This window comes from Notolepis coatsorum, assembly GCF_963971535.1.
Source record: "Notolepis coatsorum genome assembly, chromosome: 19".
NCBI classification, from domain to species: Eukaryota; Metazoa; Chordata; class Actinopteri; order Aulopiformes; family Paralepididae; genus Notolepis; species Notolepis coatsorum.
Genome location: NC_140183.1, coordinates 4,311,940 through 4,337,230, shown reverse-complemented (window position 1 = coordinate 4,337,230; position 25,291 = coordinate 4,311,940). Strand labels below are relative to the sequence as shown.

Sequence of the window (25,291 nt, the reverse complement as noted above, 5' to 3'; positions counted from 1 at the left end):
ACAGACATTCTCAGTCATGACGTTTACCAAGTCCAGGTACAGATCCTCTCTCACTGATGAACATCTGGCAGCTGTGCTTCGCATCTCCACCTCAGACATGCAACCTGACTTTGATGGACTTGTTAAAGCTCAACAGAGACTGGATTTCTCACACTGAATGAAAAAAAAAGACCTGAAGAACACTAAAATGTGGAAATATAACAAGTGAAATGGGACACTTGATATTTTTTTTCTTTTTTTTTGCACAGTTCTGAAAACATTAAATGTTTAATATAGGCATGTAAAGTAAAAAAGGCTACAAAACTGGGACACTTTTCTTTACACAGTTCAGTGACATGTCTTGTTTATTTTTGCTATTATGATGTGATGTCTTTAGAAAGCTAAGAAAATCCTTGTTTCAATAGTATATGAAACTCAAAATGCCCTTTGTTATTAATGTTTCACATTTTGTTTATCATTTTGGAAATAAATTCTATTTGAATAAATGATATTTTTGAAAGCTAACCTCACCTTTTAATTGCCAAATAATAACATACACTCTTACCAGGGGTCAAAACAATGCCATTTACTGCTTTTTATATAGAAATAAAATGTATATTATGCATAATTGAGTTTGGAATTTTGGCCCGGCCCCCCAACATATTTTCAGTTGCTCATTCGGCCCCCTGGGAAAAATAATTGCCCACCCCTGGTCTAGTATGTAATGTGACAGTGGATAACTATAGTCTAGTATGTAATGTAACAGTGGATAACTATAGTCTAGTATGTAATGTAACAGTGGATAACTATAGTCTAGTATGTAATGTAACAGTGGATAACTATAGTCTAGTATGTAATGTAACAGTGGATAACTATAGTCTAGTATGTAGTAGTGAAGCAGGCTGGACTCACCAGTAGTCTCATCATCAGAGTCTGAGGAGTGGGCAGGTTGACTGGTAGATCAGCAGGAGAGAGACAATAAAGAAATAATTAGTGCCGTCGGGCGATTAAAAAAATTTATCGAATTAATTACAGGATTTGTAATTAATTAATCTAATTAATCGCATTTTAATCGCATAACCATTTTATGCCCGATATTCTATATTCTATAATCATATTTCAAATGGCATGTGTCCGGATGGCAGAATTCAGTACTGTATCTACAAAACCCTTCTGTTTAATCATTTCCATTTATTCATTTGCTTAGATTTTTCAGGTCCGTCTGGTCAATTTGAGCATAGTGTTATTCACAGTCAAAGATAAACTAAATGTAATTGATATTCTCATTTGGTTCATTACAATTTACTCAAGCCTAGTAACAGACACAGTATTTCTGACACTGGGAATACATTCCCTGAGATCCATAGATGTCCCTAGAATCAGATACCAAGAACATGCAAATGGACCATATTAAAAAAAAGTCTGTAAATGTGTATTCTATGTTATTATGGAATGAATGAGATAAAAAAAATTAAAAAATACAAAAATTTTCATAACGCGATAATTTGCTGTGTAATTAATTAATCTAATTAACGCGATACACTGACAGCCCTAGAAATAATCAAAACAAAAGATTTCTGGGTATCATAAAATGTGCTGTTTAATTACTATTCTATTTTATTCTAGACAGTTATGATGATCAGATGATATTATCGACCATTATTACATGGCGTTTTAACATTAGCCAAAATGCTTGATTGTGATTGGTCAATAGCGCTCGGTTGCCCATAACAGCGGTCAATTATTTCTCGATAATTCACCGCCGTCATGGGCAAAGCGCAATAATGACCGCTGTTAGGGGCAACAGAGCGCTATTGACCAATCACAATCAAGCATTTTGATCGCAGTCAAAATTTAACTATCTTGGTAAAAAGTTTGTACTAATACATTTACAGAAATCCCCCTCCGGATTCCTGAACACGTGAAACGGTCTTTGTAGGCGACCAAAATCAACGCAGCTGGGTTCCTTCCCATGAATGAAAAACGTCATTCATTCTTTTTTAAATTAAATTTTTTTTTTATATACTTATTTTTTTCCTCACTTTTTTCTGTGTTTTGCTCCCATCCCAATTTAGTCGTTATGCCAATTCCCTTCCTGGTCGTTGCACGCATTGCCCCACAGTCGGCCTAGGGAGGGTGTAGAACTACCACATGCCTCCTGCGATACATGTGGAGTCAGCCGGCCGCTTCTTTTCACCTGACGGCGAGGACTCTCACTGGGGGAACGTAACGCATGCGGAGGTTCAGGGACCATGATGGAAATAAGTGCTTGCACTTTCTCATGTTTTTATCCCTTGGATGGTCTCTTTTACTCCACAATAAAAATCAATCAAGGTTCACGCTATTTCCCCCCCCCGACCCCCTCCCTGCTGAACAGGCGCCCCGACCGACCAGTAGGAACCGCAGTTTACAACGACCAGGACACATATACCCCGCCGGCTTCCCACCCGCTAACACTGCCAATTGTGTTAGTACAGGGACGACTGACCAAGCCGGAGGTACCGCTGTCAGCTGGATTCGATCCCAGAGTCTCTGCGGTGGTGGCAGGCGAGTGCAACTCACTCTACTCAAAATCAATAGAGTTCAAATTCACTCGACTTAAAATCAAATCTAAAATCGACGTGGCTGGAAGAAATGAATGCCAGCCAGCCAAAACAAATTCCGGACGACCCACCAAGGTCGAACCTCAGAGCTGCTGATAAGACTTTGTAGTGAGCCTCCCTCCCACCCGCCCCCCCGCCCCCCCGCCCCCCGCAGATGCTCCGCGCCAAATATGGCAGCAGAGCTACTGTGGCTGGGGAGGGAGGGGGGGGTGGGGGGGGGGGGCACCAGGATGTTGCCGTCTCGCCCACCCCATCACTTTGGTTGACAAGTGTCATGTTTAAATGTGATCTATAAATACATTTTATTGATTGATTGATTGATTGATATATGGAATATTGCTACACATCAACAAGTGGAGTAACCATGGAGACACAGAATGACAACACAGGGCATGCGGGCCAGATTCGGCGCTCCACAACATTATTCTTGTCCCTCCAAGAGGTTCCAGAGATATTTATTACACATTTGCAATGAACAAGTGATTTTTATCAAAATATTTATTGCTGTAAAATTGGGACACGAGTGTCGGCCACCAATGTTGCCATCCCACAGGGTGTGTGTGTGTGTGCGTGTGCGTGTGCGTGTGCGTGTGTGTGTGTGTGTACGTGTGTGTACGTGTGTGTACGTGTGTGTACGTGTCTGTACGTGTGTGTGTGTGTGTGTGTGTGTGTGTGCGTGTGTGTGTGTGCGTGCGTGTGCGTGTGCGTGTGTGTGTGTGCGTGTGCGTGTGTGTGTGTGTACCTTGCTGTTTGAAGTCTATGTTGAAGCTGGCCTCCTGCTGTTGTTTCTTCTTGGCGCCCAGCACCACAAGGCTCTTACACAGAGGAGTGGTGGCATTGCTGTACTGACCTGGGGTCAGATAGTACAGCAGCATGGGCCATAGAACCTACAACACATAGAAACACACACACAGTCAGTCAGTCAGTCAGTCAGAAAAAACAGACACAGACATGATGGTCAGTCAGACAGTCAGACAGACAGGTAGGATATACAGACAGACAGACAGACAGATACATACATCAGCCAGTCGTCCTACAGTAGTGGTCAGTAGATGAAGGGTGTTGTCACACATACTCCTCAGAGCCTCGTTGGTCACTTCCTCTGGATCAGCAGGCCTCTGACCACGCTAGACACACACACACACACACACACACACACACACACACACACACAGAGAGAGATAAACACTCGTTTTAGAATTCCATTTAAAGTCTCCAAACTCCACCCCAATGGACGGTGACACTAACCCCTCTAAAAGCAACTCTTCTGTCTGTCTGCCTGCCTGTCTATCTCTCTTTTCTCTCCCACTCACCATCCGTCTCTCTCCATCTATCTCTCTCGCCCTCTCTCAGTAGTATATACAGTAGTATACAGGGGTGCAGTGGTAATTTCGGAAGTGGTTGTACTCTTGTTTTAATGGCGCCACGTGCATGCGCGCGCATGCGCATACATGTTCCCGCGTGTGCGCACAGAACAGATGATTATTATGCATAAATAGTAGGAAACCTGTTTGTATGGGAAATTACTAGTTTTTGTTTAGTTTTTGTAAATATTGCCTTGAAATAGAGAAGCTGAAAAAGGTAGCAGGATGTAGCCTTCAATATATAAAGAAATTATATTGTCAACGGATATGGTTGAGAAAAAAACAATGTTTTAAATGCAATTGTAGATACAATATTGTAGTTACAATTTCTCTAATTGAATTAACTTAAACTAGAAAAGTAAATACAAACTAAATTAACAATGTAACTTACATTGTCACATAGTGAGAGGTTCCACAGCTCAAGCAAACCCCCACCAATTGGTACAGGGCTTGTATTTTGGTTTTGCTCTTCTCGTTCTTTGTTACGCTATTGTTATGCTATTGTTATGCAAAGACTAGGTGATAGGCGAGTACCGGTACTTGGCGCACGGCACGACGAGTCGAGTGAAAGTTGTGAATGCATTTTTGTGTGCATGTGTGTGCGCGTGCTTCTGCTCAGAAAAGTGGGGGTACCGCGTGGTACCGCGTGGCATGAGCACTGCACCTCTGGTAGTATACCTGCTATGCATTACACTAGAGGTTCCAGTAGTGGGCAGCTTGAATTGCCAGGTCCTAGAACCAGCACTTTGGGGGAGATCTTTTATTTTTAGAGCATTAACTCGTTGGAATGGCCTGCCTCGGAACCTCTTACAGTAGATTCACTTTTAAAAATAATCTTAAATTGTTTTTAACTTGTTTTTAAATTGTTTGTAACACTGTAAAGTAATTTTTTGTTTTTGTTTTACACTAATGTAATTTTAGCTATCTTAATTGTTACAGGTACTGTATTTGCAAATCTGATATGTCATAAATGTATAGATGTAGCAGTACTGTCTATCTGTATGTCATGTATGTCATATATGTTATGATGAATTGAAAATGGGGGACCCTGATGTAAACAAGACGAAAGTCTTTCTCTGGTCTGCATCCCCTTAACAATTGTATTGAGATGTACTGTACTGTACCCATTCTGCAATCTGTTAATAAACTTTTCAATCAATCAATCAAACAGTAGTTTCATTATGCATTGTGTGTACTGACTTTTAATAATTTTGTTTTTGCAATAGTGATTGTTTTTGTATGTTTTTGTGTGTGTGGACCCCAGGAAGACTAGCTGGTTGCACCAGCTAATGGGGATCCCTAATAAAATCAAAATAAAATCAAATGTATCACGCAGAGCACAGTACAGAACACGGAACCTGATGACCAGCAGCTCTCCTTGTAATACATTCAATGTGTAGTTCCAAAATATAAGTTTATAGGCAGATTAAACTCTTTTGGCAAAATATATAATAGTATTAGTAGTCCTGGTGTGTATATAATTATATATTAGTAGTGTACCTGGTGTGTATATATATATATATATGATATATATTAGTAGCTTACTTGCTGTGTGTCATGAAGGGCACAGTGCTGAACGATGAACCTGACCAGTAACTCTCCTCCCTCCAGCTCCAGGTATCCATGATGAGCCATGGCACTGATCACCTGGACCACCCGCTTCTTAACCTACAACACACACACACACATCACTTGAACCACTCTCTTCTCCATGGAGTAACCATGGAGACACAGAATGACAACGCGGGGCCTTGCAGGCCAGATTCAGCACTCCACAACATTATTCTTGTCCCTCCAAAAGGTTCCAAGTTCAAGTTTCTTTATTAGTTGTTTCTTTCTGTTTTGCTCCAGAGATTGTGCTAGATAAAAATAGATAAGTATAAAATAAGTATAATAACAATTTACAGTAAGGTGTGATGAGGTATGAGTTGTAGTGCAAATTCTTTACCAATAAATATAAAGTGTGTTAAAGTGGGTAAAGTGGGTGCTGCAGTGAGTTGTTTGTTTAAAGTGAGTGTGTACGTGTGTATGTGTGTGCTGTGAGTGTATTTGATGGATTGTTACATAGTGTTATTGTCATTTAGCATCCTGATGGCCTGGGGATAGAAGCTTCAGAGATATTTATTACACATTTGCAATGAACAAGTGATTTTATCAAACCATCTATTGCTGTAAAATTGGGACATGAGTGTCTGCAACCAATGTTGCCATCCCACAGTTTCAAGTTCAAGTTTCTTTAATAGTTGTCATACAGTAAAAGTAAAAGTAAAAGTCAGTCAAAGCTTACTAAAAGCACGAGCAGTGAACTCCAAGCCCACGTGACTGAACTCAAACTAGAAAGAAACAGACTAAGAAACGACGTAAACTCCATGATCAAAACTGCAAAAAAGAATTTCATCAATGACAAAACTGAGGAAAACAAAAACAAACCACGCGAACTTTGGAAATTACTCAATAATCAACTAGGATGCAGTAAAAAACTTAAAACCAGATTCTCAAACATAAACATAAAAACGGACAACACGCTCATCACAGACAAGCTGGATGTAGCCAATTACTTAAACATTTTCTTCACAAACATAGCCACAACACTGGTAAACAAACTACCCTCCCACTCAGGGCTTTATGGGGTAGAACACATAGTAGCTTACTACAAAAACCTAGGGGTCCGCAAGGACGACTTCAAGCTGGAAATGGTAACAACAGATGAGGTACTCAATAAACTGAGCGCCCTCCAACCTAACAAGGCCACTGGCCACGACAACATCCCTTCCAAATTCCTCAGAGACTCAGCAGCCGCCATCACCCCAATCATCACACACATAATAAACCTCTCCATAAAACAGGGACACGTCCCCAAGGACTTCAAAATTGCGAGGGTGACCCCTCTGCACAAAAAGGGCAGCAAATTAGACCCAGGCAACTACCGCCCTGTTTCTATTCTCACCTCCATCTCGAAAGTCATGGAAAAAATAGTCTACGAACAGGTCGAAAAGTACCTAGCGGAAAAAAATCTAATCTACGAATTCCAATCTGGCTTCAGAACATCCCACTCCACTGACACATGCCTTCTCTATTTGAATGACCACATCAAACAAGAGGTGGACGCAGGCAAATACTGCGGCATGGTCATGCTGGACCTACAAAAGGCCTTTGACACGGTCAATCACTCCATTCTGATTGACAAGCTAAAAGCAATTGGTTTTGATAGTCTATCAGTGAGCTGGATGCAATCCTACCTTGAGGGGAGGGAACAGATGGTGGAGGTAAACGGTACCCTATCCCCCCCCCTCACAGTGAGCTGTGGTGTTCCACAAGGAAGCATACTAGGACCGCTACTGTTCCTAATTTATGCAAATGACATGTCGTCAGCTTGTGACTGCAACTTGTTCCTGTTTGCGGACGACTCAGCCCTGCTGGTCTCTGACAAGAACAAGTTACAGGTTGAAAAAACCCTCAGCTCGGAACTAGGCAGAATCTGCATATGGCTCGCTGATAACAAACTATCATTACACATGGGCAAAACAGAGTCCATTCTCTTCAGTTCAAATAACAAACTCAGCAAGACCGACGGCTTCTCAGTTACAGTGGGTGACAATATTGTCACAAGAAAAGATGAAATTACCTACCTGGGTTCCATCCTAGAGGCTAATCTCTCCTGTGACAAAATGGCATCCAATGTAATAAAAAAAGTCAACCAACAAACTCGATTCTTGTACCGGATCTCCTCTCTGGTAAACAAGAATACCCTGAAGACTCTGGCAGGAGCACTCATTCAGGGGTACTACGACTATGCTTGCACCTCATGGTACCAAAGCACCTCAAAGGCGCTAAAAACAAAATTACAAACATCTCAAAACAAACTGGTCAGACTACTGCTTGACCTTACTCCTAGAACCCACCTCACCCTTGCCCACTTTGACAACCTAGGATGGCTTAGAGTAGACGACAGAGTACAGCAACTTGCAATGGGCCTGGTCTACAAGATACACTACACGACCAAGGTACCCATGTACATGTCAAAATACTTCCCAAAGGTCAGTGAATACCACGATCACAACATCAGAGGGAGCTCCACAAATCATGTTAAACCCAGATTCGGCTCAAATAAGGGACTAAACACGTTTCGCAATTATGCCACATCAATGTGGAACGCCCTACCCAAAGCTGTAAAGGAATGTGGATCACTACCCACTTTCAAAACCTCTCTCAAGGGACACCTACGGGAGACTGCAATTCAACACTGGCCCCTGTAAATATCCTAACCCAACCCCCTCCAATGTACAGTCATTTACCTAGTATGGTTGTCAATAGTCCAATGCACAATTTTGTTTGTTTGTACAGTGTCCCCCCCCTCAATGTACAGTTTTGCTTGTATATACAGTGTGCCCCCCCCCCAACCACCTCCAATGTAGATTACCCAGTATGGTTGTCAATATCCCAGTGTACCCAACCCCCCCCCACCCAACCTCCTCCAATGTACAGTTTCTACGTCAAATGTATATACTCCCTTTTCCTGACTCCTTCTGTATCACAAACAGTACTGTATTTGCAAATCTGGTATGTCATAAATGTATAGATGTAGCAGTACTGACTATCTGTATGTCATGTATGTCATATATGTCCTGATGAATTGAAAATGGGGGACCCTGATGTAAACAAGACGAAAGTCTTTCTCTGGTCTGCATCCCCTTAACAATTGTGTGTATTGAGCTGTACTGTATTGTACCCATTCTGCAATCTGTTAATAAAGTTTTCAATCAATCAATCAAAACAGAAGTACAGAATACTTTTGTACAAAATGCTTCTTACTGTTGCGCTCCAGAGACTGTGCAAGACAAGATAAGTATGAAATAAAAACATAGTAAAATTAGAAGTAAAAAAAGAGGTCACAGTGTTCAGTTTAGACATATGTACAATGTTCGATGCAGAATAGACGTAGTTACCATACAATATACAATGCTGTGCAGTGTACTAATATACAATACTATATAGTGCAGGGCAGAAATGGAGAAATGGGACGAGGTGCAATTTAGGTACAATTCACAGTAGGTGTACGAGTTGTAGTGCAAATCCTTTATCAATAAATATAAAGTGTAAGTGTGTTTGTGTGATCTAAAGTGTGGAGAGTGGGTGCTGCAGTGTGTTGTTTGTTTGAGTGAGTGTGTGCGTGTGGGTGTGTGTGCTGTGTGCATTTGATGGTTGTTGCATAGTGATTATTGTTCGTTTAGCGATTATTGTTCGTTTAGCAGCCTGATGGCCTGGGGATAGAAGCTTCTTCTGAGTCTTTCTGTGCTCGCCTTAAGACTCCGGTATCGCTTGCCTGACCGCAGCAGTTCAAAGAGGCAGTTGTTCGGGTGGCTCGAGTCCTTAATAATTCTCTTAGCCTTCCCCTTGCACCGCTTGTTGTAAATGTTCTGGAGGGTGGGAAGCCCCCCTCCAATTGTGCGTTCGGCTGAACGTGTCACTCTTTGTAGTCTGCTACGGTCTTGTGCAGTGCTATTCCCAAACCAGGAGGTGATGTTGCCGGTCAGGATGCTCTCTATTGTACATGAGTAGAAGTTCCTAAGGATCTTCTGACTGACTTGGAACTTCCTTAGGCGCCTGAGGAAGTAGAGGCGTTGTCGTGCCTTCTTCACAACACTGTCAATGTGTGTGGTCCATGTCAAGTCCTCGGATATGTGGGCTCCGAGGTACTTGAAACTGTTCACTCTCTCAACCGGTGCCCCGTCGATGCTGAGGGGGCTGTAGTCCTTGACCCCCGACCTCCTGAAGTCCACAATCATCTCTTTTGTTTTGCTGACGTTCAGGGAGAGGCAGTTCTCCTGACACCACTGTGACAGGTTCTCTACCTCTTCCAGGTAGGCCCTTTCGTCGTTGGCAGAGATCAGGCCCACCACTACTGTGTCATCAGCAAATTTGATGATGGTGTTGTTGTTCCGCTGTGCTACGCAGTCATGTGTGTACAGGGAGTAGAGGAGGGGGCTCAGAACACAGCCCTGGGGGGCCCCTATGTTGAGCGTGATGGATGAGGAGGTGCAGTTGCCGGCTCTTACCACCTGGGGTCTGCCCGTCAGGAAGTCCAAGACCCACTGGCACAGGTCATAGTTCAAGCCCAGGTCCCTGAGCTTGGCTATGAGTTTGGAGGGGACTATGGTATTGAATGCTGAGCTGTAGTCGATGAACAGCATTCTCACATAGTTCCCCTGCCTCTTGTCCAGATGTGATGCTGCTGTGTGCAGCACATGGGCTATGGCGTCCTCCGTGGACCTGTTTGGGCGATATGCAAATTGCAGAGTGTGTGTGTGTGTGTGTGTGTGTGTGTGTGTGTGTGTGTGTGTGTGTGTGTGTGTGTGTGTGTGTGTGTGTGTGTGTGTGTGTGTGTGTGTGTGTGTGTGTGTGTGTGTTACCTTATTGCTGTGGTCAGCCATGGGTTGTCTGATGCTAGCTAAAATCAGGAGCTTCTTGGTCTCCATCATGGAAGCTGAAACAAACACACACACACACACAGCCAATGCTGAATGTTCCCATTTGAGAAATGTAATGTCCATCAGTTCTGTAAGAGCATAGACTCCAATCTGATGTTAAATTAACAGATACAGTACCTTTCAACTCTCACAAGATGCCATTTATCAATGTGACTGTATTGATCTGATCTGAATGTGTTTCTCTGCAGGTTACAGATATAGAATCACAACACCTGCAGGCAAATGATGACCCTACACAACATTATTATTTGTATTTCTATGCAGTAGTGTGTGTGTGTGTGTGTGTGTGTGTGTGTGTGTGTGTGTGTGTGTGTGTGTGTGTGTGTGTGTGTGTGTGTGTGTGTGTGCGCGTGTGTGTGTGTGTGTCTCTCACTGGAGGAGTTGATGAGGTGTCGCAGTACAGACAGAGAGCCCATCCTGCTCCTCTCATTACCGTTCTCCAACTTCTGAAGGACAAACACCACCAACCTGTCGGGAAACGAGTTAGCTAGGAGAAGAGGAGACAGGAGAGGAGAGAAGAAAGGAAGAAAGAAGAAAGAAAGTTATTCCATGCAAATCTGAGATGGCAGCATACTAACATGTAACTCCGTTCCAAAATCACAGACAGACAGACAGACAGACAGACAGACAGACAGACAGACAGACAGACAGACAGACAGACAGACAGACAGACAGACAGACAGACATAGGGTTACCTATAGGGTTGGGCATTGTTTGGATTTGAACGATTCCGGTTCCGATTCCGATTCTCCATTTCGATTCCTGTTCTAAACGATTCTCGATTCCGATTCTTTGAGGTGCAGGTCAAAACAGGTCACAGATTTTTTTTTTGTGAAAAATCTTAAATTTTTTTCATACTATTCACATTGTCAGTTGACTTGATACAGTTTAATTTGGTTGCTGTAATGTAACTAGGGTATTAATTAACGTTAAAAAAAGTTTTTTTTTTTTTTTTTAAGAATTGAAATTAAGAATCTAAATGCAAATATGTTACTTCCGGTTCCAGAACCGGAAGTTAGGAACCGGTTCCTATTAGAACCGGTTCACGGTGCCCAACCCTACCTAGCAGGCTGAAGCAGCAGCATCACAGACAGACAGACATGGGGGTTACTGTACCTAGCAGGCTGAAGCAGCGCAGCACCTCGTTGTGGTTCTTGATGGTTGGAGGGTTATTATAGTCCACAGGAGAACCCACCTGACAGGGACGGAGGAGGTCTGCATCAGTTACTACACATACTTCTCTTTTGTTGCACAATCAAGGCCACCTTAATTTCACTACATGTCTCGTAATGTATACAAATGTATACAAATAAATCTCTTGAATCTTGAATCACATACTGTATAATACACACAGAGTCAATCGAGCTGCAGGTGTGAGCTGGTCAACGCCGCCAGCTATGTTCAGGCTAGTAAAGTTGTACAATAGTAGCAATAGCAGTCATGGCCGGATTATACCACAAGGGGGCCCCGGAGCAAGAAAGTACTATGGGTCCCCCTGTCACTCAGGGAACAGACATAACTCGGGAGGTCCAGGTTCATGCTACCCTGGGAAGAGCTCTGGAATACTCCTTTCTAGGGCCTTTTTCATAGAGGATATCTGACCAAATTGGTGCTCATGTACATTAAACAGTATACTGGGACCCCTTCCAAATACAATCCTGCTTGCATGGGCATATTCCACTTGATGGTCTGGTGACCTGCAATAGCGATTAAAAGAAATACCGTGAGAAAAACATAGATCTACATTTCCGACACTCAACGATTTGGCGACAGAAACGTAGTTCTACATGAACGGCACCGGAAGTGTTAATTGTGGGGGGGGGGGGGGGAAGCATGCACTGTAAACGCCAAATCACGTTCCATTTGTACTGCAATATGGTGAATAAAGTAATCTGAATCACTGAAATCATGAGGAAAATCAGTTGATTGTAATCAGCCAATAAGTGAGAATATAGTGGTATACTGTACGTTGCTTGTTATGTTGATTGTATCTACTAGGGGTGGAACGGTTCACAAAATCGACGGTTCGGTTCGTATCACGGTTTTAGGTTTTCGGTTCGGTATACGTTGTTTTTTTTGTTTTTTTTTATGCAACACTAAAAAAATACCATACATCAACATAAGATATAAATTATAGCCTAAAAATAATCCAACTTTTCAGTTATTCTCAAGGACGTAGTCATGCAAAAACTGAAAGAATAAGGCCATTTGACATCAGGCACATTATTTCGACAGTGACGGTTAGAGCTAGGAGAGATGTTGGTACAGCAAGAGGGGAGGCATTGCTGAGTTAAACATGCTTCTCATTTATTTGGTAAAAAAAAAAAGTTTACCTTTAATAATGTTTGGCACACAAAGACCGAACTGACTGAAAAATATAGGCAACATTTAAGTATTAACTTAGTGCAAACAAAAAATTATTAAACCTTTCCATTTTTGTGGCCACATTATAGACAAAGGCCATCATAAAGTATGCATAATGCTCAACCAGCACTAGAGTTTCTTATCGAAAAGTAAAAGTCACAGAAAAGATTATTAGGGTTTTAAATAAGGACGTTTATGGGGTTTCTTGTATTAATAATAATTTACACTAAGGAATGTTGTAACTGTTGTTATCTTTAAAAAAAAGAGATGTTACAAGGGAATGGGCAATATAAACCCCCCCACAGTGGTGTGTGGAGTTGGTACGTCCCAGCAGCAGGGACCAGGATGTTGTGGGTTGCAGACGCAGTTGACACACACGCTCTAGTCTCCTGGCTCGTTATTGAACACAAACAGTTATCTTTGAACCTCTGTTGTCAAGCCTCGTCAATATACCCCCCCTTCCCCACTAATCGAACTGGTGTCGTGGAGTCACTTCTCTGCGAGCGTTTCCACGGTTAGCTTGCGGCTAACATTAGTTAGCTTGCGGCTAAAGTTGGTTAGCTCGTAGCTAACGTAACGTTAGCCTAGCTCGAGGCTAACGTTATATAACCGAACAATACACACATGCCCCACGAACCGTGGAGGTCGTACCGAACGGTGTACGGTTCGAATGCGTACCGTTCGGTACGACCTCCGCGGTTCGGGGGCATGTGTGTATTGTTCGGTAGGGCTGTACCGAATGCTTCGAAGCTTTGATCATAATGTTGACATTCGAATTCTAAATCAACATTCGAATAAAAAAATTAATTAAAAAAATAATAAAAAATTAAAAAAAATTATTTTTTGTCTATTCAATCTGTTTAAGGCTGTCAAATATATCGCGTTAATATCGCGTTAACTCCCGATTCTATTAATGCCACAAATTATTTTAACTCAAGATTAACTTAAAAAAAAAAAAAAAAAAAAACTAGACTTCACTCAGGTGTATTATTGATGCTCTCATTGATACTATGTTTGTTTCTGAAGTGTGTGTGTGTGTGTGTGTGTGTGTGTGTGTGTGTGTGTGTGTGTGTGTGTGTGTGTGTGTGTGTGTGTGTGTGTGTGTGTGTGTGAGATATAGAGAGAGAGGGGGGTGAGAGAGATGAGGAAGGGGCAAAAGAGAAAAAGAGCTGGGAGAGTGTGTGTGTGAGGGAGAGAGGGGGGTGTGTGATTAATCAGCCCTTGTGTGTGTGAATGTAACAAGTTCCTAACGTTTTCTTTCCCCTATTATTTCATGCACACTTTATTCATTGTTTTAAATTATTATTTTCTTTTAAGTTATTTTGTGCATCACTCTGTTTTGAATTTGATGCAAATTTGCAATGCATGAGGGTCATCCTTTTGTGTTAAATGGCTGCACAAAGCAAGCATTTGTTGACTCGCATGTTGATAAGAGTATTAAAACTTGGAACTTGAAAAAGATCTGTTTAAGGTAAAAAAAAAAAAAAAAAAATGCGATTAATTTGCGATTAATCGCGAGTTAACTATGGACAATCATGCGATTAATCGAGTTAAATATTTTAATTGTTTGACAGCACTAGTTTAAACCAATGGGGGTTTTCTTCACAGTTGCAGTTAAAGATTAGGCTACACTAATATTATAATATTATACTATAAGACGTCACCATCACTTTCTACCAACCGTGCCCTTATTGGATTATTTATGTTGACGAAACTGATGAGTTATATTCATTAAAGAAAGTTGATTTAATAAAAGAAAAAGACTAATTTAATCAGATTAATCACTTTATTCAAATTGAGGATTCAGTAAAAAAAATTAAAATTATATATTTCTTTTGTTATTATTTTTTTATAGACATTCGAAGCTTCGTTCGAATACTTCAATCGAAGCTTCAAATGTTAAAAAATTACATTCGGTAAAGCCCTATTGTTCGGTACACGGTTCGATTGCGTACCGTTCCACCCCTAGTATATCTACCGTTTACACATTTAAGCTCAAAGCTTGGTAACTATTCATGCACAGGAATATATCCTGTAAAAGGTCTTTCAGTGGTTTCCTGGCTCCAGACCCACTGCCGTGACGTGGAGAAGCCCGAGGTGGTTAACTTTACACCATCTCTCTGGCTCCGAGTGACTGTGGTTATGTGTCAGGCGAAGCGTCTGCTGAGGACTCGGGCACGGTGCTGCTGTGCTGACTTATGATGACCACACATCATCTAAATACAACACCTGGACGAGAGGCAAGGGGCCTGCGGTAGATCATGAACTAGATCATGTGATTCCAGAGAGATATATGAGTGGAAGAAGCAATACATAACTACAACTATCCAAACCCTCATCCCTTTTACTTTGGATTCCTTCAAACAGGTATTTGTGTGTGTGTGTGTGTGTGTGTGTGCGTGTGCGTGTGCATGTGTGTGTGTGTGTACCTGTTGATGTAGAGCAGACAGCAGGCTGTCCAGCTGCGTCTCCAGCACCCTGCTCCCCGTGTTGACCGCAGCGTCTAGAACCTGACACAGACTCTATAGACCAGACACAGAGAGAACACGCTTATAGATCTAGAACCTCTAGAAACTGACACACACTCACAGAGGTTGTTTGTGGACCGTTTGAACTCCTAACACTGCACTCCCCTCTCCACCATTACACTCTGTTCTCAAGGGAAACAACTATCGTAAAGGATTATAATGGACTGTTTCTTATGGACTGTTACTCCGTCAAGGGGAGATGTTCTTGGGCATTGTGACCCTAAGGGACTCCAGAGACTCAAGGGGTGTTCAAAAGAAAAGAAGAAAAAGTCTATGTAATCTGTTTAGGATATTTTGTGTGTAGTCATAGTAGGGGTGCTGGAATGTTATTATTATATTTTGTTAATTGCCATCCAGAGTGGGGGTAGTGTTATAAGATTAGGGTCTGCTCCTTTAAGAGTGATGCGTAGTGGGATAGAGGTGGGCTACGCAAGCAGCGAATATTGTTATGAGACAGTGTGTACGCAGGAACGAGAGACGCAGGTTAGCTTGTTGTGACATATATGTAACGTTAATCAACCACGTGATATGAAGAATACAATGGAAATAAATGCCCAGTCCTGAAGATAACGGTTTCCAGTGGTTTACTGTCACCACCACACATCTAGAGGGAATTACCCCGAAGTCCGGACAGTACGTTAATAAGTATGTTACTGTACATGACCACTTCGGCCCTAGAGTGAAGAGAACACTCTCCTGTACTCTTACTAAGGTTCGAGTTGATACAGAAAAAAGTACAGAACCTCTAGAAACGGACACATACTCACAGATGGCTTAATGATGCTCTAGCCAATAGGAGCCTGCCATACCGATGTATCAGCCAATAGGAGCCTGTTTTACTGATGTCCCAACCAATAGGAACCGGGTTCACTGATGCTACAGCCAATAGAAACCTACCTTGCTTATGATGTAGTGCTCATTGTTCTTCTTGTAGAGAGACAGGATGGTGGGGAGGAGTTTGGGAATCTGTTCCTCTAGTTTATCACTGGCCAACAGGTGACACATGGAGCCCAACGCCTCAGCTACTGTTAACCTTAACTAGGACAGAGAGAGCGAGAGAGATAGACAGAGACAGAGACAGAGACAGAGACAGAGACAGAGACAGAGACAGAGACAGAAAGTGGGAGAGACAGAAAGTGGGAGAGAGACAGAAAGACGCACACCAAAAGAGTGAGCAAGCGAGAGAAATAACAAGAGACAGAGTGAGAGAGAGCAAGAGAGACAGAATGAGAGAAATATTTGAATTTCAACATCATTATTGCACCAGTAGTGTGCAATTCTTTTACCTTGAATAATAGTGGTTATTTTTTTGTTTATTCTTTTGGCAATAGTACTGTAATTACTACTAGTAATATCCTACTATTACTATAGGTATGATGAAACTACTGTCCATGTTTTAGGTCACAGTCTTCAGAAATATTGGCATTTATTCCATGTTTTTCCAAACATCAATAAAATAAAAATAAACTGTATTTTTGTGTTATGTTATGTCCATGTGATGAAGCAGTGTTTAATGTTTGATATTCTGATCATCATCACTGTTATCATGTCTAGAAACTTTGATTTATTCTTTACCCCTATCACAACCACACTACAGAAGGTTAACCCTTTCACTACCACACTACAGAAAGTTAACCTTTCACTACCACACTACAGAAGGTTAACCTTTCACTACCACACTACAGAAGGTTAACCTTTCACTGCCACACTACAGACGGTTAACCTTTCACTACCACACTACAGAAGGTTAACCTTTCACTACCACACTACAGAAGGTTAACCTTTCACTACCACACTACAGACGGTTAACCTTTCACTACCACACTACAGACGGTTAACCTTTCACTACCACACTACAGACGGTTAACCCTTTCACTACCACACTACAGAAGGTTACCCTTTCACTACCACACTACAGAAGGTTACCCTTTCACTACCACACTACAGACGGTTAACCTTTCACTACCACACTACAGACGGTTAACCTTTCACTACCACACTACAGACGGTTAACCCTTTCACTACCACACTACAGAAGGTAACCCTTTCACTACCACACTACAGAAGGTTAACCTTTCACTACCACACTACAGAAGGTTAACCTTTCACTGCCACACTACAGAAGGTTAACCTTTCACTACCACACTACAGACGGTTAACCTTTCACTACCACACTACAGACGGTTAACAGTCTGTAGTGTGCCACGGTTTTCGTCCTAGGAGGCTGAAATTTGGCCATGGTCAAGTGTTTGTGTGAGGGTGTGTGTATGTTAATGCTGTGCATACACAGTCGCATATATTGTGAATTGACGCTTGTTTAATTTACAAACAGATCTTTATCAGATAAAAAGTGACTATAAAATGTATACGGACTCAAATATATATAGTTTATGTGAACAAATTGCAAGCTGTGTGTTTGTGTACGTGTGCATGCATGTATGTGTATGTGCATGCATGCATCTCTGTGTGTGTGTGTGTGTGTGTGTGTGTGTGTGTGTGTGTGTGTGTGTGTGTGTGCATGTGTGTATCCTGGGAAATGTGATTAGCTCTAATAGGTTCCTTGCCTTCAGTAATAGAGCAGAGAGGCGGCCTGACTAGTCAGACTCTATTAACACTTTGGATGCCACACCCGAGATTTCTCGGGTTTACCCCCCGACCGTTGAATGCCCATCACGAGATTTCTCTTTTTTTATTTCTTTTATTTTTTTATTAGCGTTCTGAAATCATATTGCATCAAGTGAGCCTACCGTTAGATATCTAGGCACCGCCGGCGCTCAGATGGTAAATCACCCTTTTGGAGTGGACTCAATGAAAGTGAATGGGAGAACGGATTTCTGACTACACATTTTACTTCTCACTGATGTAACCGGGGTCTACCAGAGTTCATTCTGGAACCTTGGTGCCACAGCGAATATGTGTTCTACTGTACACACGATGGATCAATACAATTATCGATTCTTTCGAATGGCGATCGGAAATTGGAATAAACCATTTGGATACCATCTGATGTCAGGTAAGGAATCTATGTTATCAGTCTTAGGACAATCAGACTCGTTTTCACGGAGATATAAGCGTTTCCACTATATGCGATATTGCTGTATCAGGAAATAAGAGCAGCGATTATCAGCGCGCGGCACGAGCGTGCGTGCGCACACATGTACTATCGATCATCTAGCGTTTATTTGAAAACTATTCATAAATAGGCCGACAAATGACAACGTTCTGGAATATTCCAGTAAAAGACTATTATCATCATAGGGTTGTTTTTTCCGCGAAAACGAGTGATTTTCAAAATGCTATCAAACGGAAATGAAGCGATAAAAAAACAATCTGCCTTGACAATGTTGACTGGAAAATGAGTCTTTGATAAGCGACGGGCAGATTAGACACATATGTTTACCTTTAGTGCTATATCTTAGTTTAGGTGATGTTTACCTTTATATCTTAGTCTAGGTGATTGATTGATTTATTGATTGATTGATTGAAAACTTTATTAACAGATTGCAGAATGGGTACAATACAGTACAGCTCAATACACAATTGTTAAGGGGATGCAGACCAGAGAAAGACTTTCATCTTGTTTACATCAGGGTCCCCCATTTTCAATTCATCAGGACATATATGACATACATGACATACAGATAGACAGTACTGTTACATCTATACATTTATGACATACCAGATTTGCAAATACAGTACCGTTTGTGATACAAAAAGAGTCCAGAAAAGGGAGTATATACATTTGACGTAAAAACTGTACATTGGAGGAGGTTGGGTGGGGTTGTGTGGGGGGGGGTTAGGTACATTGGGATATTGACAACCATACTTGGTAATTTACATTGGAGGGGGTTGGGGGGGGGAACACTGTACAAACAAGCAAAACTGTACATTGGGGGGGGGGAGGGACACACTGTACAAACAAGCAAAACTGTACATTGGAATATTGACAAAACCATACTAGGTAATTTACTGTACATTGGAGGGGGTTGGGTTAGGACATTTACAGGGGCCAGTTTCAAATTGCAGTCTCCCGTAGGTGTCCCTTGAGTGGTTTTGAAAGTGGGTAGTGATTCACATTCCTTTACAGCTTTAGGTAGGGCGTTCCACATTGATGTGGCATAATTGCGAAATGTGTTTAGTCCCTTGTTTGAGCCGAATCTGGGTTTAACATGATTTGTGGAGCTCCCTCTGGTGTTGTGATCGTGGTATTCACTGACCTTTGGGAAGTATTTTGACATGTACATGGGTACCTTGGTCGTGTAGTGTATCTTGTAGACCAGGCCCATTGCAAATTGCTGTACTCTGTCGTCTACTCTAAGCCATCCTAGGTTGTCAAAGTGGGCAGGGGTGAGGTGGGTTCTAGGAGTAAGGTCAAGCAGTAGTCTGACCAGTTTGTTTTGAGATGTTTGTAATTTTGTTTTTAGCGCCTTTGAGGTACTTTGGTACCATGAGGTGCAAGCATAGTCGTAGTACCATTGAATGAGTGCTCCTGCCAGAGTCTTCAGGGTATTCTTGTTTACCAGAGAGGAGATCCGGTACAAGAATCGAGTTCGTTGGTTGACTTTTTTTATTACATTGGTTGCCATTTTGTCACAGGAGAGATTAGCCTCTAGGATGGAACCCAGGTAGGTAATTTCATCTTTCCTTGTGACAATATTGTCACCCACTGTAACTGAGAAGCCGTCGGTCTTGCTGAGTTTGTTATTTGAACCGAAGAGAATGGACTATGTTTTGTTCATGTGTAATGATAGTTTGTTGTCGGCGAGCCATATGCATATTTTGCCTAGTTCCGAGCTGAGGGTTTTTTCAACCTGTAACTTGTTCTTGTCAGAGACCAGCAGGGCTGAGTCGTCCGCAAACAGGAACAAGTTGTTTACCTTTAGTGCTATATCTTAGTTTAGGTGATGTTTACCTTTATAATTTAGTTTGGGTGATGTTTACCTTTAGTGATATATCATAGTTTAGGTGATGTTTACCTTGGGTTCTCTGCTCTGAAGCCAGTTGGTGAACATGATGTCGTAGGCAGCGTAGATCTCACTGGAGAAGGTGTCTTTTCTCACTGTGGGGTCTGGCGCCTTGTCTAGGTTGGCCAGATACTCCAATATACTATCACTGAAATAACGCAGGGCTGGAGGGAGAGAGAGAGACACACACACACACACAGAGGGAGAGAGAACTTTTAATATAATATTATACACCTTTATACATCAGGTCATTTCTGCCTCACAATCTGATTATTAGTGAGATTATAAACATGTAGCTGTGTTCTTTAGTGAGATTATAAACATGTAGATGTGTTCTTTAGTGGGATTATAAACATGTAGATGTGTTCTTTAGTGAGATTATAAACATGTAGATGTGTTCTTTAGTGGGATTATAAACATGTAGAGGTGTTCTTTAGTGGGATTATAAACATGTAGATGTGTTCTTTAGTGGGATTATAAACATGTAGAGGCGTGTACTAACCAAAGGAAAAGGCCCATTTCATGTTGTCCTGTTTGGCCATGCTTAGCATTGGCAGCATGGTGCCCAAGATGGCATTGAGGAAGGGCACCATACCGTAGACTAGAGAGAGAGAGAGAGAGAGAGAGAGAGAGAGAGAGAGAGATAACATCTTCAATGGGGTACATTGCTTTTACCTTAAGCAGACACAAAAAGCAGATACATTTTTAACCAAAGTAGTGACCAGCGCTCAGTAAAACAAACAAAAGTGACAGTAATAAATTATAAATGTAATTGGTTGTTGCTCCGATAGGATTAGGCTCAGTACTAAACGGAGATAGTAGCAATCATTTACACTGTGCCACTGTAGAAGAATAAAAATACAAAGAGGCAATCCTTTGATTGAGAAGAGGTGCTTCTTTAATGTAGATCACACGTCCACACGTCCATGCCAGGGACACTCCTCCTCTTTCTGGGTCAGTGACCTTAATGTATACCAACCAGGGAACAAAATTAACTGTTTGGCTTACCAGCCAAGGTGGCTGGTAGATTTTTTTATTTGTTTTTTTAACTACCAGTCAGGCAGATTTTTTTACCAGCCAAAAATTATAAATAGCTTAGGGCTCTACGCTAACCTTTTTCCCTAAATAAAAAAATTTAGGAGCACAGTGAAAGTTTTTCAAGTAACCGTTTATTAACAAACTATTTATTACATGCATATTATACTGTGCGTGTGCATACTAAGGGAGAAGCATCTGTGCAAATAGCACATACCACCAAAATCACACATTGGCCCATGCCTACTAGACGCAAAGGATATCGGTTGTCAAGCTGCTTTTGTATGTTGTGGTGCCGTCACTGGGGCTGTACCGAATGTAATTTTTTAATATTCGAAGCTTCGATTGAAGTATTCGAACGAAGCTTCGAATGTCTATAAAAAAAAGAAATTTAAATAGATTTTTGTTTTGTTTTATAAACTAAAGCCTCAATTTGAATAAAGTGATTCATCTGATTAAATGGGTATTTTTCTTTTATTAAATCAACTTTCTTTAATGAATATAACTCATCAGTTTCGTCAACATAAATAATCCAATAAGGGCACGGTTGGTATGAAAGTGATGGTGACGTCTTATAGTATAATATTATAATATTAGTGTAGCCTAATCTTTAACTGCAACTGTGAAGAAAACCCACATTGGTTTAAACGGATTGAATAGACACAAAAAAAAAGTAAAAAAAAAAGATAAAATCTTTTTTTTTTATTAAACATTTTAAATTCGAATGTTGATTTAGAATTCGAATGTCAACATTATGATCGAAGCTTCGAAGCATTCGGTACAGCCCTAGCTGTCACGATACCAACATTTTGACCTTGATACAGATAGGAAAGATAATGGAATATATTATTAGATGACAGAACATGGAAAATTCTTTATACAATTATTTAATTCATTATAATTTAAACACTATTGAATAATAGTAAATGAATAGTTAATACAATCATTCTGTTACAGCTACTGAGCTATATACTATAGCTACTGTCCATCAATATCTTCCTTTTGAATGAAATATGTTCAGGAGAGAGAGAGCGAGACACATACACACACACACACAGAAATAGACAGAGAGACACAGATTCTCAGCCCCCCCCCCCCCCCCCTTCCCTCACTATGCCTCTGAGCATTCCCAGTGATGGCTTACAGTAGTTAGCGTTATCAGGTAAGCTTAGTTGGAGTTAGCAGATAATATTACAGTAGTTAAGGTTTTTAGCACAACATGGATATACAGGACTGGCGAGGATGCAAAGCATGTTAGACAATCGGAACCGTTGCTCAGAGTTTTCGTTGCACATAGAAGCAGATGAGTTGTTACTCGAGATGAGTTGTCACAGAGCTGGTCCGCGCTGCTCCGGGTCTATTATGAAATGACAATTGCGCGTCGACACGCCCACTACGCAAAACGATTACTCACACACTGTGCTCCTAAATGATTTTTCCGCTTCGCACAAATCTATTTTTAGGGGCAAATGCGAGTGAAATGCTCGCACTGTAGAGCCCTGAATTATAATATGTCATATGCTCATAGGGCTCCCAATTATTTTACACGCCAGAGTGGCTGAGTGGCCTCCGTAATTTACCAGCCAAAGAGGAAATATACACGCCATTGGCGCTTGGTGAGTGTTAATTTTGTTCCCTGATACCAACGCATCACGTGACAAGTAGGGCTGTCTTAAATACTTCGAAGCTTCGTTCGATGGGCATGGGATTCGAATATGAAAATAAAATTAGATTCTAAAAAATATATATATATATATGATTTTTTTTTTTTTTTAAATCAACTCTGCCTCTCTTTGTTAACTACAACAAGCAATGCTGTTTGTTATTTAAGATGAGGTCGGACTCGGCACTGACAGATTTGTGTTCATTGTGCTGCTTTTATAAAGCCTCAAATGACGGCTTACAATATTTCATGAAAGCAAAGTGTTTAGTTTGTCTAAGATTTAAAAAGGTTTAAACTTTACAGCACTGACAAAGTTGAACAAAGTGCTGTACAAGTCCCACAACACAACATTTTTTATTAAAATTAAAAAAAAAATATTATTATTATTATTTTATTTTTTATCTCGAAGCTTCGAATTAAAATCGAATCTCGGCCCCCGAAGCTTCGAATTCCAAAAAGTGACAGGACAGGCGGACAGGCGAAACCTGCCCCCCTTTTTTTGTCGTTGACTAAAAACGTGCGTGCGTGCGTGCGTGCGCCTACCGTTGGATTCAGACAGGTTAGCTAGTGTCTGAACCACAAAGAAGTGAGGCAGGATGCCAGGCTGGAACTTGCTCAGAATCTCCTCCATGATGTCATTGATGTGCTTGTTACCCACGGCAACCAGGATATTACTGGCAGCCTGCTGCCAATCAGTGACCACTTCCTGCAACAACAAGCAGGACAGAGAGTCTTTATTTGTGCAACCCTCTAACCCTGCGAGTGCCTAACTACTAGGGCTGGGCGATCTGGAAATAATAATCATTACAACTTTCTCAATATATTAGGGCTGACCCCTATTAGTCGACTAATCGGTCGAAAGGAGCCATAGTCGACTAGCCAACCTCTTAGTCGAATACAATTTTTTTTTTAATTTAAATATTTATAATTTTTTTTTATCATTCTTTCCAAAAAAAAAGAGGCCTAGAAGCGTGGCTAACGCTAATGGCACGCATACCAGAGGCTAACTGCCTACGAAAACAGGCACAGAGGCACTGAAAGAGGATTTCACCCATCTAATGAACACACTAGACTAGACAAATATCAAGATGTATCCATCAGTGGACCAATTGCATGCTTTTGCAGAGGACAAGAAGCCTTCAGTCGACTCCTTCAGACATTAAGCACCCCCCACAGCGCAAATGGAATGATACAAAAATAAAAAATAAAATTTTAAAAAAGAAATTAAAAAAAGAATTTACAAAATATTATACTCTTTAAAAAAAACAAAATTTTGTCGACCAATAGGCGACTAACGGCAAATTTCGACCATCCAAATCCTTAGTCGGGGACAGCCCTACAATATAATATAATATATAGAATATATATTAGTGGTGTAACCATGGTTCTAGCACCAATGCTCCTCGTGCACAGAGAGAGAGGGTGCGTGTGTGCGTACGTGCGTGCGTGTGTGTGTAGTGTGGGGTAGGTCGTCTAGCTCTGGCTTGTCGTTTGTGTTCGCCACACTATGAGGCTATGCTAAATGACAGGTATTCCCTCAGTGGTGCAGCGTGGGCTGAACGAACAACATGAGGCCCTTTGCGCAAGTTATATTTTGGGAAGGGGGTGAACTTGGCGTTTTGAATTTAGTTCTGCATGACAAAAAAAAGTTTTGCATGTGCGTTAGTGGTCAAAATAACAGGAAAATGTGTGTATGGTACACAGTGTGTACTGAACCGTAGGTCCCGTACAGAAACGGTTGGGTACGAATACGTTACTTACACCCCTATTATATATATAATATATGTCATGATATCGGCTCACTTATGTGTGAAATCAGGGTTATGGAATCCAGTTGATGTTGATCTCATTGAACTGAAGGGTAATAAAGCATTACATCACGCGCAGGAGTGGGTTATGAGAATTAGAACATGCCTAGGGGGTGGTCGTTAGGCCCCGAGGCGCAGCCGAGCCACGAGCGTGGGTCATGAGAAATAACCACGTCTAACGTGACCGTTTCAGCCAATCAGAATCGAGAAATTTGCATACCATTGTATAATGTTAAGTTAATTGCAACTTTCAAATGATTTTTATACATGTTCCATTGTGAGGATCTTTTGCTTGTTATTATCAATTTAGACAACAGAATTGTGTATGACAATATTTGATAACTAACTAACTACCTAACTAACTATGTAACTACCGAACTAAAACCCTCTCTCTTTTACCTTATAGGCCGTAAGGTGAAGGCTGTATCGTCCAATACTGTACAGCTCAATACACACAAATTGTTAAGGGGATGCAGACCAGAGAAAGACTTTCGT

General features: G+C 41.3%; 1 protein-coding gene across 1 annotated transcript in view; it reads right to left on the bottom strand.

Annotated features, from left to right (window-relative positions):
• Positions 1-25,291, bottom strand: part of mroh1 (maestro heat-like repeat family member 1) — a 92,562-nt gene that overhangs the window by 57,621 nt on the left and 9,650 nt on the right. The window contains exons 4-15 of the mRNA XM_084336920.1: positions 23,532-23,694; positions 20,793-20,891; positions 20,303-20,454; positions 16,224-16,364; positions 15,228-15,320; positions 11,551-11,629; positions 10,808-10,921; positions 10,357-10,430; positions 5,492-5,614; positions 3,602-3,709; positions 3,325-3,469; positions 892-932 (exon numbers count right to left, since the gene is read on the bottom strand). Coding sequence (XP_084193046.1) covers positions 892-932; positions 3,325-3,469; positions 3,602-3,709; positions 5,492-5,614; positions 10,357-10,430; positions 10,808-10,921; positions 11,551-11,629; positions 15,228-15,320; positions 16,224-16,364; positions 20,303-20,454; positions 20,793-20,891; positions 23,532-23,694 — 1,332 coding nt within the window. The remainder of the gene's footprint in view (positions 1-891; positions 933-3,324; positions 3,470-3,601; positions 3,710-5,491; positions 5,615-10,356; positions 10,431-10,807; positions 10,922-11,550; positions 11,630-15,227; positions 15,321-16,223; positions 16,365-20,302; positions 20,455-20,792; positions 20,892-23,531; positions 23,695-25,291) is intronic.